The sequence below is a fragment of the Myxine glutinosa genome, chromosome 4 (genome assembly GCF_964187855.1).
Source record: "Myxine glutinosa chromosome 4, kmMyxGlut1.1, whole genome shotgun sequence".
Taxonomy (NCBI): domain Eukaryota; kingdom Metazoa; phylum Chordata; class Myxini; order Myxiniformes; family Myxinidae; genus Myxine; species Myxine glutinosa.
Window position 1 is genome coordinate 191,533,992 of NC_136264.1, and position 20,146 is coordinate 191,554,137.

The 20,146-nt window shown below is 45.5% G+C and overlaps 1 protein-coding gene across 1 annotated transcript in view; it reads right to left on the reverse strand.

The window, feature by feature from the left end:
- The window catches only part of CADPS (calcium dependent secretion activator), a 434,176-nt gene that overhangs the window by 170,610 nt on the left and 243,420 nt on the right, over positions 1-20,146 (reverse strand). The window contains exons 15-17 of the mRNA XM_078776828.1: positions 4,400-4,501; positions 1,540-1,603; positions 1,118-1,241 (exon numbers count right to left, since the gene is read on the reverse strand). Of these exons, the coding sequence (XP_078632954.1) occupies positions 1,118-1,241; positions 1,540-1,603; positions 4,400-4,501 (290 nt within the window). The remainder of the gene's footprint in view (positions 1-1,117; positions 1,242-1,539; positions 1,604-4,399; positions 4,502-20,146) is intronic.

A 20,146-nucleotide genomic window follows, 5' to 3' on the forward strand; every position in this document is an offset into this window, starting at 1 on the left:
TTAGCCTATTCATTTGGGCCTCCCAATGGAAGCCCCGCCCATAGGGCAGGTACCGTTGCTAGTTAGGATAAAACATGGATGGGAGATGAGAAAAAGAGGCAGACAGGAGGATAAAGAGTGACAGGGAATCTAACTACACATCTGATTCTGGTCAATACTATTTGGGGATTACAAACACTTATGCTGACAATCTTTAGGATATAACTACTGAATAATCAACCCCTCATTAAATTAATAACTAGAACGGTAGCTTACTCGGTAGAGCGCATACCTCCGCCAGGCTGAACATTTTATGTTTTGTATCCCACTGACAGGCAGGATCAGGATTCGGACCTCACCCAAAATATAATTGGCTTGTTCTTGTCACATAACAAACTTGTCCATAACGTTTTTGAAATATCATGTTATATATCGCTTTTCACCCGATCTCTCAATGTTGAAGAATCACTTAAAAAATTCTACTAGCCAGATCCGAATCCGGATATTCACAAAAAGCTAATTATTTCGTCCTTGTCACATACGCTACATCTCTGCCAAATTTCGTCCGAATCTGTCCACAACGTTTTGAGATATTTTGTTCACAGACAAACAGACAGACAGATAGGGGTGAAAACATAACCTCCATCCACCTTTGGTGGCGGAGGTAAAAATACACACACACCAACAAAACTGCACAAACAGACACAAATATACAGTCATGCCCATGGACATATAAACAAGGACATGCAAATATGTTTGTGCAAACAAGAACGGACAAACATCGATGAAAGAGGTATTGGCTGCAGGGTCCAAATTCTCCCCCAACCCCACACCCCCTCCTGCCCATGTCCTGCTCTCCCCCGTCTCTTTTCTATTTCTTCCCCATGCCCTTTCATCCTCCAAGTCTCCCTCTATTTTGTCCTTCTGCCCTGCTGAGGGTGTGTCCCCCAAAACCTCCCCCTCACTTTTTACTGTTCCTTTCATTTTGCTATGTCCTGGTCCATTCCGTGTTCCAGCTCCTCCATGAGCCTCGACTTTGTATACCCCCCCCCCCCCCCTCTTGCTTGATCAATCTCTCCAATATTCTGTGCTCCAACTGTCCCTTTTTCCCCTCGTCATCATTTGTTGTCCAACTTACCATCCTGCATGGATTGCTCATACACTCGCTTGTAGTTTACAGTGGCTGCCGTTTCCATGCACTTCCGGAGGAGGACCTGCATCTCCTCGTGAGGCACGGCTGTTGAGATGTCTTTCATGAGCACCTGCTCACAACGTAGGTGTACAATGACTCTCAAAGACAATTGCCAACAATATTTAAAAAGGAAGCACTTCTTTAAAAAAAAAATCCCTGTCCACAGCAAATTATGCAATGATGACGACATTGTGCAAAAATATTCCAAGGCTGGGGGATGTGATCGTGAAGAAATGATGAGAAGGACAGTTAAAGAGCTATCGGCTGCAGGATATGAACAATGATCGGGCTGTAAAAAGCAGATGACGTGGGAAGGGGCTTCTGATTTTCAGTTTCACCAAATGCAGTGTTACCATGGTGACACATACCCGCTCCATCAGAGACAGAGTGGCCTTCAAACCCCCTTCCGGTCGGCCAAACGGGAAACAGTACCTACAGAACGCGACAAGGTTTTCAATAAGAGGCAAAAGAATCAAGAAACATGAGACAAATGACAACCGCCTCATTTTCAAAATGATGTGAGCAATAACTTCTGCTCACAAGACTTCTTAAAATAAAATTCAGTGGATTCCTGCTTTGACAAATACTTTTGGAGATTGATTCCTGGACAGTAATAAATAATAATGATAGCAACAATAGTAATAATAATAAGAAGAAGAAGAAGAAACGTAATTTATTTTTTTCTTACTTCATCTCAAAAACAGTTCTTATTTGAGACTCCACAGGATCTTTAAAATTTCATGGTGATGGTCTTAGATGAAGAGACATGCGGTATTCATGAATAATCGATAACCCAAACTTGGCAGATATATCAACATAAAGCAAAGAAAATTGTCCTTTAAGTTGATTAAGAAGTATTTTTTCCACAATAGTACCAATCTAGAGTATGCATATTTCTACTGCATCGTGGTTCATTCCAAATGTTTGTTTTTCGGTCATCAATAAAGCCCTTATTTCATTAATTTTGTTTCTTCTCATAACTCCTTGTCTCATACCACCTCACCTCATACTGCCTCGCCTCATACAGCCTCTCATACCACCTCACCTCATACAGCCTCTCATACCGCCTCCCCTCATAACGCCTCGCCTCATAACACCTCGCCTCATGCCGCCTCACCTCATGCATCCTCTCATACCACCTCACCTCATACTGCCTCGCCTCATGAAGCCTCTCATATTGCTTCGCCTCATAACGCCTCACCTCTTAACCCCTCGCCTCATATCCCCTGGCCTCATACCATCTCACCTCATGAAGCCTCTCATACCTCCTCGCCTCATAATTTCGCACCTCATAATGCCTCGCCTAATGCCCCCATCGCATCATTCCCCCTCTCCTCATCCCCCCTCGCCTCATTCCCCTCCCCGCATGCCCCTCGCCTCATTCCCCTCCCCTCATGCCCCCTCGCCTCATTCCCCTCGCCTCATTCCCCTCTCCTCATACCCCTCGCCTGATACCTCCACACCTCATATTCCCTCGCCTCATACCGCCTCACATTATACCGCCTCGCCTCATGCATCCTCTCATACCCCTCACCTCATAACGCCTCGCTTTATGCCTTCTCGCCTCTTTACACTGCGCCTTATGCAGCCTCGTCTCATACTGCATTGCCTCATATCCCTTCGCCTCATAATTCCTCTCGGACCTCTTACCATCATATTGCCTCGTTTCATGCCACCTCACATCATACTGTCTCACCTCATGCCTCCTCACCTCATGCCACCTCACCTCATACTACCTACGCTCATACCGCCTCACCTTGCGGAATCAGATTGCAACAATGTTCGCCTGTTGACGTCAAAGTACAACTCTTGCCCTCCACTCTCTGAGTACCCCTAAGCATCAAATGTTCTCCTGAACATGGAAAGGAAGCATAATTGGAGAAGACGTAACAACGATAAAAGATGCTCAGCTTGGGCTGTAATTCTACGTCATCTGATGGTCGTGACCTTTTTCAATAGGCAAAAGAGCCACGACGAGCAGTCGAATAATTGGACACGAAAAGTGCAAGTGAGCCACGGTCATTTGATGCCCTTCCTGGATTTACCACTACAAGTCACAATCCCAGGTTATGTGCAATTCATTCTGAAGATGATGCATTTACCCTTTTCACAAAGTCAGCGAAACCCCAGCTTGTCAAACCTGAAGTTTTTATTCCATCAGCGACGGGTCAGTTGAGTTTGAAATATTGCTTAGAGTTCATGTGGATCACTTTCCCATGTTTTTGTGAAAATGCAATTCATACAATGACCGAGGGGCGCTCAGAGCGCTGTATGGACGAGATACTCACAATATCCTGACACGCCGAAATTTTATTTCATTTTTCAATACGTATTTTGCGAAGTTCCCATTCGGAAGATTTTTGTTCACGATGTAATTGGAAAATAACAAAGAGGGCACACGACATCTTACAGAAACTAGATGGTATTCATAGAATACTTACCCTGCGCAGTCAAGTTGTTGCGAGCCAACTCTTCTGTTTTTAAACATTTTTTCTTTTCTTTCATCCAATATGGCTGTCAGACCACGTGAGCGATTACATGATAAATTTATATTCTCTAATATAATTGTTGCATATATCATGCTCAATACATTTCAAACTGATCAGACTAAGCGTTGTCCCTGTCGAATTATGACGTCATAACTATGGCACCAATGACGTCATCGTTAACAACACCTATTCCCCATATGGAGTTCTTTACAATGAGCCATGTTTCAATTTTTTCCATGCAGTGGTTTTGGAGATATGGAGGTGCAACATTTTTCGGTTTTTCCAAGATGGCGCCTGGAACACATGACCTATGACGTCATGATTATCATTAAAATATTCTACAGGAGGAGGCCCTCCTGTGGTGAAAATTTAATGTCAATCTGACCAACAGTTGCTGAGAAAAATGAATTTTTTAAAATGCAGACACGTACGGCACATGGCACACGTACACTCCTGAATGCTTAACCCCACTTTGCGCTTCGCTGGCGCAGGGTAATAAAGATTGTAGCACATCATTACAGTCTAAACTTTTGCTTCGGTGATCATAAGGCAACAGATAATATCTCTAAATGAATTAAAGTTTGATACATTCAAGGTAATACGAAGAACGTGGAAAATCAAGTGGCAAATTATATAAAATAATAATTAAAACCCCAGTTCAAGTGGCAAATTAACATTTACAGTAATAGTAGGGAGATCATGAATCGTCTTGGGAATCTGATGATCAACGTGTACTTACCTAAAGTGTGTGACTTGATCTTCCAGCAATGTCTTAAGCTTCTCCTTCACCTCCTTGAACCTTTCCCACTCCTCCTGCGTCACTGTAGCGAGTCCGTCGGGGCTGCATGAGACAGGCAAAGCAAAGAGAAGCTGCCAAGCAGCATCACCTGTCAAAGGAACATGGAGGGGTATCCATGGCCTGGATATTACCCCCATTGATAGCAATGAACAATAAATGTATTGAAGGATTTTAATGGGTTCAATCAAGTCAACCCACCTGATGTTATTTCAATGGCACGACAGGGGCTCAAACTCAAGACCCTGAGATCTTAAGCCAGCCACCTTAACCGTTAAACCACCCCTAGGCTGATAACGGATGGTAATGGCTGGCTTAGCACATTCACCTCTGTACCCCTTTAGGGATGGACCTCAAATTAAACGTCCCCGTTCTCTAACCATCCTTCAAAATCCTTGTAAAGATGTATCATTCGTGCTTGAAAGTAATTAATCATGCAAGTATGAATGAATATATTTCTTCACACCAAATATTATTTGCTGCATATATATATATATATATATATATATATATATATATATATATATATATATATATATATATATATATATATATATATATATATATATATATATATATATATACATATATATATAAATATATACGTATATATATATATATATATACGTATATATATATATATATACGTATATATATATATATATATATATATATATATATATATATATATATATATATATATAAAAAAAAATATATATATATATATATATATATATACGTATATATATATATATATATATATATATATATATATATATATATATATATATATATATATATATATATATATATGTCAAGTAGTAGATTTGTTATTGCCTAAAGTTCAGTTATAGACGTTGGGTGCTAATGTGTTATGATTTATATGATGTCTAAAAATGCTATTTCATAAAGTAAATAAAGGGTTTTTGCTTCGTTTTAGTTTTGGATGAGGAAAGGCTTAAAATGAGGTCATGCTGAACAGATTGTATACGTGTGCTTTTTTCGAGGCTGGTCGTAAAACCACGCCCACATGCGCTTGTTTTAGCGTAATGCTAGTAGAATGACATGATCGTTAACCATATATATTTTGTTTTAATCTCAGCAACGCATGACTCTGTATAAACATGCTTTGGATTACTCATGTACACAAACCCATAAAATATATGGGTTTGTTTGGCTAAGCATACACTCTCCTCATTGTGAGTTACATTTCTGTTTTCTCGGAGCCCAGAGAAACATTTGGTCCAAATGATAAGGACGGGCTGACTCCCCCGAATGATAACGGTGGGAGGAACCTCTCCCAGTGTTGTTTGTTCCCTCGGAGATTTCCTGATAAAACGTGTCCCTATATAAATGGACTGGGAATCAATGTGTTTTCAGGAAGGCTTGACTTGGCATGTTCTTGCTGTAGATTGCTGTAGACGTCGGTCTCCTCCGGATCCGTATAAGTTGGTTCTTTAATAAAGCTGCGCCATTCCAGGCTATTGTGGACTTCTTTTGCAAACGAAGAGCTGATTCTTCACAGATGGTACCAGGAGTGGGGTGTCAACAGACGCGGAGGACGGGAAACGGAGCCCGATGGACAGGAGGAAGGCTGACCTGAGGCCGGCGCCGGCACGTTGATTTGATTAAAGGTGGGAGTTGTTTTATATTAGAGGGCTATTATTCCAAATTCGTACCTTCCTCCTTCGAGCGGGTTCAGTCTCCTTGTCTTCCCCGCTGTCTGCACTCGAACAGAAATTGTAAGTAGAGGCTCATTTAGGCCTCAGAATGGCGTAGCTTTGTTAAAGCCAGGATAAATAAATAATAGTAAGGATACAAGTAAGGACTTAACAGTAAGCTTAAAGTTACAGTTAGCACCAGGAGGGGAAAATGAGGTCGGACAGCCATATAGGTTGAAACCGGGTGGCCAAGATTTTTCCAGGAAGGAACAGCCCAGAGACAAGATGGGGTATGCCATTGCATGCCAGGGAACGAAGGGCTGTGGCTAAACTTAGACGGCCAAAGGGACATGGCCAGGAAGGGTGAAATGCGTAGGTACCAGGTAGGTTTGACAAGAAGGTAGTGACAACTACGAGGTCAAGCCAGGAAGCTCTAGACTAAGTTCTAGACAAGAGGTCCAGATAAAGCAGGCCAGGATCTGGTGGACAAGAGAAAATAAATAAGCTCACAGGAAATGGGCCAGGTGGCCACAGGGTGAGAAGGACAGGTTAGGCTTTGAAATATTGAAAATTGAAGCAGGAGCTGCATTGTAGGAATTTGAAGCTTCAGAGCCAAAGGAAGCAAGTTCAGGAAGCAAAGTTCAGGACAAAACAATTAAGGAGGTAGTTAAACAAGTAAAACAGCGAGTGATGCCGCTGGACCAGATACCAGACCAAGAACCCCCACCCCCCCAAGACCTGAGCTCAGTCCCGGGGCTCTAGGCAACAACCCCCCACCCCCCCAAGACCTGAGCTCAGTCCCAGGGCTCTAGGCAACACCCCAACACCCCGCCCTGCCTTCCCTTTTTTTCACCTCAACCAACCCCCGTCCAACCAGTCCCAAAAATCCTTTTCCTTGAATGAGAGACGTAACATGAATGAGCAAAGATTGTTTGGGAGTGGCTGGATAAAGGCATGATTTGAGTCGATCTGAGTTTCGCGCGAAGAATGGGAGACTCACTCGTATATGAATGAGGAATGAATGTATATTGGGATGTTAATTGACGTGTGTGTCTGGCCAATGTGTTTGTCTGTGTGTCAAGTGCAAAGCAGAGGGTTTCGGTGTGAAACTTTGTAAGCGATCTGCTCGACTTGCGGGAAATTCAGGCCGGGAATGTCCATTTTAGCGTCTATCCGAGAGAACAGGCGAGGTCCTGAACTGAGTCCGGATTTTCATCTGTTTGGGAGTTGTTTGGGAAGCGAATTGATATAAATCGGGTCAGGAAAGCACCCGGAGTGCCCTTGTCGATCTACTGTTGATATGAAGCGGTTTCTTGGAGATGGTTGCAGAATTCGAATCAATATGTGTGTTTTATTTGAATTGAAGAGTTCATTCAATGGCAGATATTGTGGATTGTATGTGTGGGATGTATCGCTGAGGCAGCTCACCTTTGAAATTGGTGTCATATAGTGCATTTTGGGGTCGGGTGCGATGAGGTTGCTCAGAGTGCCGGCGATAACTCGCCCACTCTCAGAGGAAGTGTGTGCCCAAATGCATTGTGGGTCATTTCGACTTTGCTGGATGTCGGACGTTCACATGTCAGTATCTTGTCAGAATCTTCTTCTTCATGTCATGTCCTTCATCCTTCATCTTCTTGTCAGAATTAGACATGAGTCATGAGCCATGTCGGAATAGTGGCCGGCTGCGACATATATGCCAGGCAATGTCACAGGACGAATACGTTATTTAAGATGGATTTATAAGATGGATAGATGGATGGATTTATTTAAGATGGCTAAAATAAACGATTTCAAGACAGAGTAATTAATTTCCGGAGTCAAGTTCCAACAGGAAGTCTTGTTCATACAGTAAGGTACAGTGCGGAGTGGCGGCTGGAAGATGCATCGAAGCATTTGGGATGATCGATGCGCCGGACAAAGGGTATGCTGGCGAACGATGCTGATAAGGTTAAGTTATTAAAACGCATATGGGTCTGGAGGCAGATAATGTGGGACAAGCTGCCTCACGGGCGCTGCAGGGAGAGTATTTGGAAATTCAATAATTTGACCAGAAATGTCACGTTTTCAACAGAACGCTGATCCGAGGAAGGAGGACGGTCGAGGTTTCAACTGTCGGTATGTGGTGTGGCTTGTGCCAAGGTGTGGGCGCGAGGAGGTGCGTTGATGAAGCGTTGTGCGAACGAGGAAGGATGTGCGATGGGCATTGTGAAGCACGCCTCGTACGGAAGGTCCTTGGACGGATTGTGACGGTTGTTGGATTCGTAGGAGCTAGCATTTTGCGATGTAGAGCCTCAATAAGGGTCATTTGTCTGTCTGGATGTGGTTCTTGCAGGGAATGACGCCGGACTTGTATTATTTGCGGAAAAATAAAGCGCTGGTTGACCAATTCGAAGTTTGACCTTTTGAAGTTTATTTGACCTTTGTTCGAGATATGTAAGGGTAAGAGGTCAGAGGCAATTCACTAACCTTGGAAGAACGACAGGCGGAGTCAGTCTACAGGGTGTTGCTTTAACGACAGGATATATAGGACTTAAATCTGGAGAATATCGGGACATTATATTGTGGGTAAAACCAAAATCATGTACATAATTAGTGGACAGAGAATATCGAGTTTTTTGTTGTTGTGGAAGCGTCAGTCAGGTACAGTACGCTTGGAATTTAATTTAACCGGGTCGAGTACAGTGACGTGTTCGATCGAGCTGTGGGGATTTGAGATGGATTTGAGTCACGTTAAACCGGGGGTTTTGGTCCAGCCTGCAAGGACGCCAGGGGCTTGTTTTAGGGCTGGGTCGCCAAAAATGGGATGCTGTGCCCATCTGGATGTAAAATTATCCATCAAGGACGGGGAATAATGTGCAGTGTGATTGGGTAAGAGGTAAAGGCCATAAAACACCAACCCCATGAGGAACGAAATAAATGGAGAGATGTTGGGATCACATGATGGTTGGGATTGAAGAACAACCTACTGGGATTTCAAACCTGTGTTTGGGTCTGGGGCAACTGGGTGATGGGCAACAGTGTATGAGTGAGTAATTATGATCTGTTTAAGTGTAAGAGGCGGTGGAGAAGAAAGGGGTGATGAAAAGTTATTTGTTTTACTGTGAAGTAGGTTGGTTGCTTATTTGTCACAGTAAGATGAGAGTTGTGTTTTTAAGCTTGGTCTTTGAATGAATTGTTGCTTGGAATGTGTTGATTGGAAAAGTGATTTCTGATCGCTGATCCGATCTGGTTTTGAATTGTTGATTTAATTTTGAATTGATTGGAGGTAATAAGGATTTGTGTTGATTTCCTGATTTGAGTTCATCTGGAAACGAAGACAGATGGGATTAATGTGTATATCAGGAACAATTTGGAAAAGAAATATGGATATATGACATTACTAAAATATAACCAAGCAATTGAGAGTTCTTGGGTTAATGGGATATAAATAAATGCATCTACAAGTTGATGGTTTATAAAAATTTAGGTCTGGATGATACTTAAACGATGAACAATGTTGGCAATATACAAAGAATGTGACTTGTTTTTTGGGGGGAAAACATGTGGTTTAAATTTGGTTGGCTAAGTTTTAAAGATGGAGATGTTTCGCAGAACTCTTATGATTATTTACATGAGTGGTGGACTATTCCATGGCGAAGCATTTTTCAGTTTTTATGATTAAGGTTTAAGGTCTTTATGATCTGTTTAGTGTATTTTTCAAAGGAGAGGGTTTTGGTCAATGATGATGCCAAGATTCCGGATGTGGATACTGGGAAACCATCGATGTTGGGGGGAATGAAGATTAATTCAGATTTAGCGTAGTTAAGTTCGAGGAAGCTGATCTGAAGCTAGAATTTTATTTCAGTTAGGCAGTTTGTCAGGATAGAGTGGGTGGTGGTGGAGCACGATTTGGTGGAGATGAAAAAGCTGGATGTCATCGGTGAAGCAGTGGAATTGGAGACCATGGTGCATTGGCTATGGTGCATGACGGATTAAGTGACCAAGGGGGGATAGGTACAGGACGAAGAGGAGGGGGCCAAGAACTGAACCTTGGGGGACACCTTAAGGGGGAGTGAATTGTGATGATTAAGCTGTTGTAGATGCTGTCAATTTTGCTTTGGATGAATGGTCCAGGAAGGAAGGAGGGTGCAGGTGGCACCAGGTGTGAGTGCACAGGTGTGCACCAACAGGTGTGTGGAGCAAGGTGGTGGTATCCAGGGAGCTGAGGAGTTTGTTCACGTTGTAAAGTTTGTTTATTTAGTTTGTTTATTGTAGAGATTGTTTATTTAGTTTGTTTATTGTAGAGAAGAGTGCTTTTGGGATTCCGGAGCCAGAGTGGATAATTTGAGTGCTGTAGGTGGTCCTTGTAGGCTTGGGGGTGAACTAATTTGGGTTTAATAGGCACAAGCTGGTCTAAACAGGGTGAGGAGGATGGTGTGATTGATGATGTCAAAGGAGGCGTTGAGGTGAGGAGGATGAAAATGTTGAGGTTGCCGGCATCAGAGGAGAGAAAAGGTCGCTGGTGATTTTGAGGAGAACAGTTTCAGTACTGTGGCTGGAGCAGAATCCGGATTGGGATGTTTCATACAGGTTATTGGCAGAGTGGTGATGTTTGAGTTGAGTGGCCACAGCACGTTCCAAAACTTTTGACAGAAAGGGTAGATTGGAGATGGGTCTGAAGTTATTTAGGGTGTCAGGGTTTAGTCCAGGGTTTTTCCAGAATGGGGGTGAAGTTTCACGAGTTTTTGGGGAAATCGGTATGTGAAGCTGGATTAAGTTGGAACTGCTGGATGAGCCATGGAGATGGATTGGGTTTTGTTGTTGGTTGTCTGGGTGTTCGGTTGTTGCATTGCCAAAGGTTTCTGTGTGGTGGACACACTCGTTGGCTGTTGTCTTGTGTGACGTGGATGGAGATGTATGTGGCTGTGTGTGGCTGCCTGGAAGGGAAGGCGGCTACAGTGGTTGATATTGGTCGTGGGTTGTCCGGGGTGCTTCGATTTGCATAAGGGGTGAAGATTGGGATATTACATTATTTTGAGTAAGTATTGGCATGAGTAATTACAGAAGTAATTATGAGTTATTATGAGTAATTAGTGGTATGAGTATTAGTTATGAGTTCCAGGTGTTGAGCTAGTTATGCTAGTTATCCAGCTAGTTATGAGTAAGTGATTATTTTAGTAAAATTACATGTTTCGCTGTGTTGTTGATCTGGGGACAAGCTAGTTTGATGGGTACCCTGGGGTCTTCAGCGTGTCTATGTGTTTGTCTGGCTGTCACACCGGACTCTTGAATGGGTTTTCATGAGACGAATTTCAGACATAACAGTGAGAATCTATTTTGAGCGAATCACAGTGGGTGAGGAAAACATTGTGTGTGACCAGACACCAGAACTGACCAGAATTGAAATTGGAAGTAGACCAGGTTATTTCTATTATTTGTTTATTCGTGAAAATAAATAAATAATAGGGGGAGGTTAATGGAGGTTAATGGTGGTTTGTTTGTGTTAATGGAGGTTAAAGGTGGTTGGTTTGTGGTAATTCTAGTTGAAACTCTCGCTGAAGTAATTTTCGTTTATTTTTATTTTTTGATTCGATTTGAGAGTTGAGATGATTGATTTTTTATTAATTTTATAATTTTATTTTTATTGATGTTGGAAACAGGTAATGGGATGCTGAGAGAAGGATTGAATTTAATTTGAATTGGACTGGATTAAATGGGATTGAATTTAAAAATTGAATATTGGATAAAATTGGATCCACTTGAAAAAAGTGGATTAGGAAATTGGAGAAAAGGTGTTCTATGAAACTATGAATTGAATGAATTGAATCTATGAATTGGAGACCTGTAGACCAGGCGCTCCCAGGAGACTTGTGGACCAGGTGTTCCACCAGAGGAAAAAGACCAGGTGTTCGTGGAGCACTTCACCTGCAAGAACGCCTTGGAACCAAGGTGGAAGGGACCAGTCCAGGTGTTGCTGACTACACCAACGGCAGTCTTTTGCGAGGGCAAGACTTCGTGGATCCACGCCACGCACTGTAAGTTGGCCATACAAGCACCAGACACTACACCACAGAAACCACAGTAAGGATGGGCCTAATCATAGGTACAATACTATTGATAGCGACAGCAGCTAGGGGAAACTCCGATTCCAATAGATGCGAAAACGAAACCCGACACCTCACCGTAACATGGGGACAAAGAGTATCACTACCATGTTTCGAACAGAAAGCCCTGCACACAAATTGGGTGAACATAAATTGGCTAGCACTGTCGGCAGGGCCTGGACGCGTTGGCATGATACTACAAAAGCAACGAGAGTTCCGGGAAGACGGGCAAGCTAGCATTAAGACCTTGGCCCAACCAGGATACCAATGGGGAACCCCTGATTTTAAGCTACAAACACGCACGCGCCTAGAGAAAGGCATGACTATGCAGGTCCGGTGCAGCGTCTGGACCCCTGGCGCGGCCGGTGGCGAAAAGAACTACATACGATGCAACGAATACATACTCACGCCACACCCCCAGAATAAGGCCCCAAAGAGGGGGGAAAACACATATTGGAAAGTGGCCAGGGAGGTGGCAACAATTCAAAATAGGACACACCGCTGGTCGTGCATGCGCTTTCCCCAAGCAGGCACCACAGGAATACACATGATAGTGCTACCTCTGTCCCTCAATGACCTCTGCTCACAACCTATCGATCCCCCATGTTTAGTCACCACGCTGGAAAGAGAAGGGGTTGACAACGGCAAGAGTTGCAATCGACAATTTAATTATCGCCCGTCAATGATTGCCCATGTGGCCGAGAGGCCTGCCCCCGTCTGGGTCAAACCACAGAAAGGGAGGGTCTGCCTCCAGGGTTCCGGCCACTTGCGTATGGGAGAATCAGAATGCGCCTACACTCTCCCCGGGAAGCTGGGACAAGGGAGCTCGGGGATTACATTACGAATAGTACTGCAAGATAAACGCAACCACAACATAACGGCTATAACATTCTCTAGGGGGGTTAGTAGGATTAATGGGGTGGTAAAGGGACTCCAGTGCTTATCCACCCACCTGGTCCCACCCCATGGGACAATGTTTATATGCGGCGACAAGGCTTACCCCTATTTACCAAATAATTGGGGGGGCACATGTTATCTGGGTTCAGTCCTTCCTGACGTTGAGATACTGGATGAGCTAGACCCAAAGTCCTTGGACAGGCGTTATAAGAGGTCAGTCATGAACGAAGATGGAACCACTAAACTACACGGGAGCCTAGGGGAAAAGGTGTTTGGTTTCTTCTTCCCAGGAGCGGGCACAGTCATGGATAGTTTCCGGATAGATAAATTGGCTTTGGCCCTAGAAAAGGTGGCAAACGACACCGCTACGGCTCATGACATACTATTGGATCGATCGGATCGCGCGCGAAAATTCTTATACATTTAGCTGGCTCACTGACTGGTTCCAGGGATGGACGGGCACCATAGTGAAGTGGTTATTGACCGCACTGGCTGTGATAATCGGGGTAGTAATTTGGGGGGCACTAATGAAATCTCTAGTCCTCCTCTGTATTAGAAAGTATTTTACAGGATGGAAAGTGAAGAAGCCGCCGACAACAACTATGGCTCTGACCACAGAGGCCGTCGACCTGAACGGGTCCTTCAACAAGGCAGTTGCGACCAGCGCTCCAGAAAATTGTATTGAATTTTGTGACGACTGTGATACTTGTGTGGATCCCATGTGGGAACTGGCTGCTGCCTGTAACGGTGTATGTGATGACTGTGATACTTGTGCTATAAACCCCTTGCGTGTACTGGCTAACGCTGCTTATGTATTACAAGCTGACAGCTGCACGCCCCCTTCCGACCCAACTATGGATCTGATTGCGACACTGGGTCTGGCGGTTGAGGGACCCGACGCGGATGTCCTAGACCCGCAAGCCGACCAGGCGCCCATGGGAGACTTTGACATAAAGGAAGTCCCTCTCTTTTCTTCAAATGTTTCGGATCTCTTTGATCCAAATGTTTCGGATCTCTTTGATCCACATGTTGCGGATCTCTTTGCTTCAAGTGATTCGGATTCGGATTTTTACGCTCTGTACCCTGACCAGGAAATTGAGACACAAGATACTGACGACATTTTGTATTCCCCAGAACAGCAACACGTGAGGGACCTCATGGGCATGATCGTTGATTAACTTCGAAGATCTGCAAGGACTGCGTCTGCAAAGGGTGGGGGGAGCCAGTTCCGCAGGGGAAGTGATGCACCCTCTGGCGGAGCAGAACCTCATCTGGACCAGACGTCTTCGTTGTGGATCCGAAACGTTAATGAACTTTCATGTTTTGAGCCCTCAGGCTCCAAGCACGCACCACACGACACGTTCGCCAAATGCACGGGCGAGGCGCTTTGGGCGCACGATATGCCCTTGGGAGATACCCGCATTACACAATTATTTTTTCAATACCCGCATTACACAATTATTTTTCAATAAAGCCCGATGTGGCACGTTGTCTCTTAAGATACTTTGTCTCGACGAGACAAGAGGAAGGAATGTCAAGTAGTAGATTTGTTATTGCCTAAAGTTCAGTTATAGACGTTGGGTGCTAATGTGTTATGATTTATATGATGTCTAAAAATGCTATTTCATAAAGTAAATAAAGGGTTTTTGCTTCGTTTTAGTTTTGGATGAGGAAAGGCTTAAAATGAGGTCATGCTGAACAGATTGTATACGTGTGCTTTTTTCGAGGCTGGTCGTAAAACCACGCCCACATGCGCTTGTTTTAGCGTAATGCTAGTAGAATGACATGATCGTTAACCATATATATTTTGTTTTAATCTCAGCAACGCATGACTCTGTATAAACATGCTTTGGATTACTCATGTACACAAACCCATAAAATATATGGGTTTGTTTGGCTAAGCATACACTCTCCTCATTGTGAGTTACATTTCTGTTTTCTCGGAGCCCAGAGAAACATTTGGTCCAAATGATAAGGACGGGCTGACTCCCGCGAATGATAACGGTGGGAGGAACCTCTCCCAGTGTTGTTTGTTCCCTCGGAGATTTCCTGATAAAACGTGTCCCTATATAAATGGACTGGGAATCAATGTGTTTTCAGGAAGGCTTGACTTGGCATGTTCTTGCTGTAGATTGCTGTAGACGTCGGTCTCCTCCGGATCCGTATAAGTTGGTTCTTTAATAAAGCTGCGCCATTCCAGGCTATTGTGGACTTCTTTTGCAAACGAAGAGCTGATTCTTCACATATATATATATATATATATATATATATATATATATATATATATATATATATACAGTATATATATATATATATATATATATATATATAGATATATATATATATATATATATATATATATATATATATATATATATATATATATATATATATATATATATATATATTGTTGCGGATATGGGATTTGGCCTCCATCCATATCCGCTTGTAAATATTCCCCTATTTCCCCAATACTCCCCAACTATCCCCAATCCCCCATTCCCTAGTCCCATTGTCTGTAAATAACACTCTGTAGCCCCGACCTTCCCCTTTTTCCCCCATTAAATGTCGTGCCCAGGTTCACCGCATCTCACGTAGACAACTATAGGACATCTTGCTAGTTATTCTTAGTCTATGTCAGTTAAGGACTCGTTTCCATTAATTCCGACTCTTCGTTGCACCAGAATGTGATTGTATGGCACCAGTAGTAAGTTTAGGACCTCCCCATACCTCCCCGCATCTCTTCCCCATGAAACAACAACACCAACAACAACAACAGCGGCGCGGGGAGTGCGCGTCCTCACTCCGGCTTGGTTAGCCGCCATTGACCATGTGCTCCGACGGGGTTACCACTCAGGGGCTGACTGTCAGCTCCTCGTCAAGGGCGGAGCCCGGTAACCCCCCGCACCCAATAAGAAGCGGCGGACCGATTCCATCTGGGGCGGAGCTAACGAGCCGAGGGCGTGTCACTCCCCGCTGGATATGCGCAGAAAGACGGAGGTGACGTCAGATGCGCCTCAGCTACGAAGAAGAACGGACGCCACCTCCAGCGCGACGATACCTACCCGCATCCTTGAACCGGACCGGGTCGATTCTGCCCCTGAGCCAAGGTGCACCTTGAGCCATCGACTACCTGCCCCTCATTGCCATCAATCCCTGTGTGAGTCAGCCTTGTCCCGTTTGTCTGTGGTCTGTCGGGGCTAAGATAAGACCGTGTATAAGTACCCACCTTTCTGTGCTGTACCTCTTGTGCCGTGTAATCTAAACGTTCTGCATATCCCATATTATATCCTCCTCCGGAGGTCTTGAGAACTGTACCCCTGGTGTCGTGTCATTTAACCCAGACGTTGTGTCCTTTCCTTCATTGATTTAGCATAGCGCGATTCGGCCAACGTTCGAGTGTAATCGGGTAACTTGTGCGAACACGGCGGCCATTCCGCTCGGCCCAGCATAACATCTTAATAAGTCGTGTCCGTAACAATTGGTTGTCAGGAGTTGGATTCGGACCTGGGACAATTTGTTAGGCCTAAATTTTGGAACACCAATTGTACTATTAGAGTAACAATTGGTGTCGGGAAGTGGGATCGGTCCCGGAGCGCGTTTCACGCGCTCGAAATTATAACGGCGAAATTTGATTGTGTTTTACAAAAAAAAATAAAAACCCGAATTTTGAAAGTCGCGCTATGGCAAATCAAGACGGCTGGGTTCCGCTAGAGGAGAGTGAGGCAGGGTCGATCCAGGACCAAATTGAGGGACAAGAGGAGAGCGAAGCAGTGAGGGTGGCAGGTTCGCAAAATAGCGTCGTCGCGCACGAGGTTACGGGCGTGCAAAATGGCGCCTCGCACATGGCCACGGCGACCGCGCCCGCGACCGTAGCGGCGCCGTTGGTGGATTCGAACCTTTTTTTCCTGCAAATGAGGGCCCTTATGGGACAAATTGGAGACCAAATTGGAGGTTTGAAAAACAGTATAGAAGCTTAGAGTGAGCAAATGGGGGTAATGGGGAACCGGATGGATGCTCAGGGTGAGCGATTGGAGGGCCAAATGGGGGCCCAGATCGGAGGGTTAGGGAGTAGAATAGAGGGATTAGACAATAGATTAGGGGAAATACAGGAGGGGTTAATGGGGGTAGAAAACAGAATGGCCGCTCAAGAGAATCAAATGGAAGGGATGCAAAAGGGGTTAGAGGGGTTAGAAAACAGTATGGAAGGCAAATTGAGGGACATGAGGGACCAAGCGGAAAGGGAAGTTAAACAAATGGGGCAGCAGATAGAGGGGGTCAGAATGGGGGTAGAAACCAAACTGGATGCTCACAGGGAGGAAATGGAGCAGATGAGGGTGGCATCTGGGCAGGAGATGCAAGTGATGGGAGAAGAGATCAGAAGAGGTGTGAGTGAGGAGGTCGGAGGAGTGCGCGAGGAGGTGAGGCACTGTAAGGAGCACATGGAGAAGGAGGTGAGAAAGGGGACTGTAAAGTTACAAGGGGGCATAGAGGACCTAACGCAGGAGGTGGAACAGCTGACGGAGGGACAAAAAGAACTAACGGACCAGGTAAAGAAGAACACAGCGGTAATAGGAGGGTTAAAAGCGACACAAAATGACCTAAAAAATGACTTGGTAGCGACGAAGAGGGAATGTCAGATGGTACGTGAGGGACTGACAACGAGGTTGGACGAGGTGACAGAGGTAATGGAGACGAAGGACCGGCAGGTGAGGACGCACATGGAAACGGTCAAGGTAGCCTTAGAGGACGAGCTTGAGGAGACGTACCGGGAAATAAAAGAGGTGAAGCAGAAATTAGAAGAAGTGGAAGAAGGGGTGAGCGAAATTAAGAAGCGACGGAGAGGGGATAAGAAAGAGATAAAAGAGGAGGTAAAAGAATTGGTCCAAAGTCTGTGTTTGGATCGTGATGATGTGCTCATTAACCGGATGAGGGATTCGCAGGTGATGGAGGAGAAGCGAAGAGGAGGAGGACCCGGTGTAAGTGGTGACCAATATGGTCGTGCGTATGATGCGCCAGGTGATTTAAGAAGCTTGGGGGTCGAGATGGACCCGGGTGTTCGTGAGAGGCCGTTGGTGAAGTGTGCGACAGGTCTGGTGTGCGAAAAAGGAGGTGTGCGAGAAAGTCCGACTCTGGGGTGTGTGAGGAAAAAGTGCGTGCCAAGGAGTGAGGGTGCTGGCGAGAGTGAGTCGGTCGTAGCGCGTGTGCGAGGGAGCACATGGAAGCGCGGTCTGGTAAGTGTTACAGAGGGTGTGACGGGAGAGTGTGCGCGAGAAAGGTGTGTGACGGACAGGTGCATGGGGAAAGAGTGCGCTGTCAAAGGCAAGGAAGAATGCACGCCTGTGGTGAGTGTTACAGAGGGTGTGACGGGCGAGTGTGCGCAAGAGGGTGTGACGGGAGAGTGTGCGCAAGAGTGTGCGCGAGAGAGGTGTGTAACGGACGGGTGCATGAGGAAAGAGTGCGCTGTCAAGAGTGAGGGTGAGTGCGCTGTCAAGAATGGAGGTGAGAGTAGTGAGAGTGACAAGGAGCGTGAGTTGGATGTGACAGGTGAACGAGGATGTACACCTGGAATGGAAGGATGCACACCTGGAATGGTAGAGCGTGAGTGGGAATGCACGCTGGAATTGGTAGTGAGGCACGTGGTTGGGTGTGCGAGTGAGAGCACACCTGTGATTGTCACAGAGGAGGTGACCGAGGAGGGGGCGCGAAGAGGTGTGTTGGTGAGGTGTGCGAGCGACGAATGTGTGCCAAGGTGTTCGGTGGTCAGGTGTGTGACCAAGTCGGTGAGCGGAATGAGTGTACCGAGGTGTGTAAGAAGAGGTACGACGAGGAGCATGGAAACGGCTGCATGTATGAGCAAGAAAGGGGTAGCGTATGCATGTAAGCGTCCAGGTGAAGCATCGACGGTAACCGGTTTAGCGGTTAGGGCGACTTATAGCCGAATCGGGCCCTCGGTGCGTGCCGGGCCTCGCTTTGAACGGCCGCGTCCGTGCTCCACGAGGCGGAGCGGGCAGCCCGATAGGAAGGGTCGTCATGGTGACCACTTTCTATTGAGACGTGCCGGCAGGTCGAGATCGGGACATTGGATGGCTCCACGCCGAGGTGGTGCGTGGGATCTTGGCCCGGGTAAGCCCCCGTCCCTGCCACGAATGCGGGACGTATCCAGCCGCTGGCACCAAACAACCCGCATTCATGGCTTGGCTTTACGAAGCCGGGCTTTGGACAGGAATTGGCGCACCGAGAGGCATTAGTAAGTAGACTGTAATGATGAGGTTAGTGTTTTGGCCCCGAAATTAGAAAAACAAAATTTGATGATTGGCAAAGGATTGGCAGTAATGATTGGCAGATGATGAGTAGTGATTGGCAAATTTTTGATTTGTTGAAATTTGATGTGCAAAATTGGTAGTGGGAGATGCCCGATGTGGTGGGATGGCAACTCTGTCATCCCTCACAAAAGTGGGGCAAATGCGCAATAGCTTATGGGGTGTATGGCAGTGAAAACTAGCCCGGGTGGGTTAGGATATTGATAGGGCCCTAGAAGATGACATTAGGAACGTTAAGTTTAGTTAGTGACTGATACCTGTAGTGGGGACGCAGGTAGTTTAGTGTGGATGATAATGACGTGGGAGCGCAATAGTTTAAAGGGACGACTGGGAAGCGCAAGTTTCAGAGGGGAGTAGTTAGATGAGATGATGCTGTGTGAGACCTGGACAGGTGTGTGGAGCAGTGTGGAGCAGTGAGTGTTGTGGATCAGCGCGAATGCGCTTGGGGAGAGAAGGGTGCAGGTAGCACCAGGTGTGAGAGCACAGGTGTGCAAGTACAGGTGTGTGGAGTACATGGAGTATTGGAATGAGTGGTGTGGAGAGAGTTGGAGTAAGTGGTCCAGAGTGGTGTGCATGGTGCGAAGGAGTGGATGGGGGAAGAGTGGACCCCTTTCACGAGTACCCGGGGCGGGTAGTGTAAGTGTTAGGTAGAGGGTATAGGTAAATTGTGGTTGGATATTGGCATTTGTGGTGCGGTTGCAGAATGGTATTGTGGATGGGTGCATT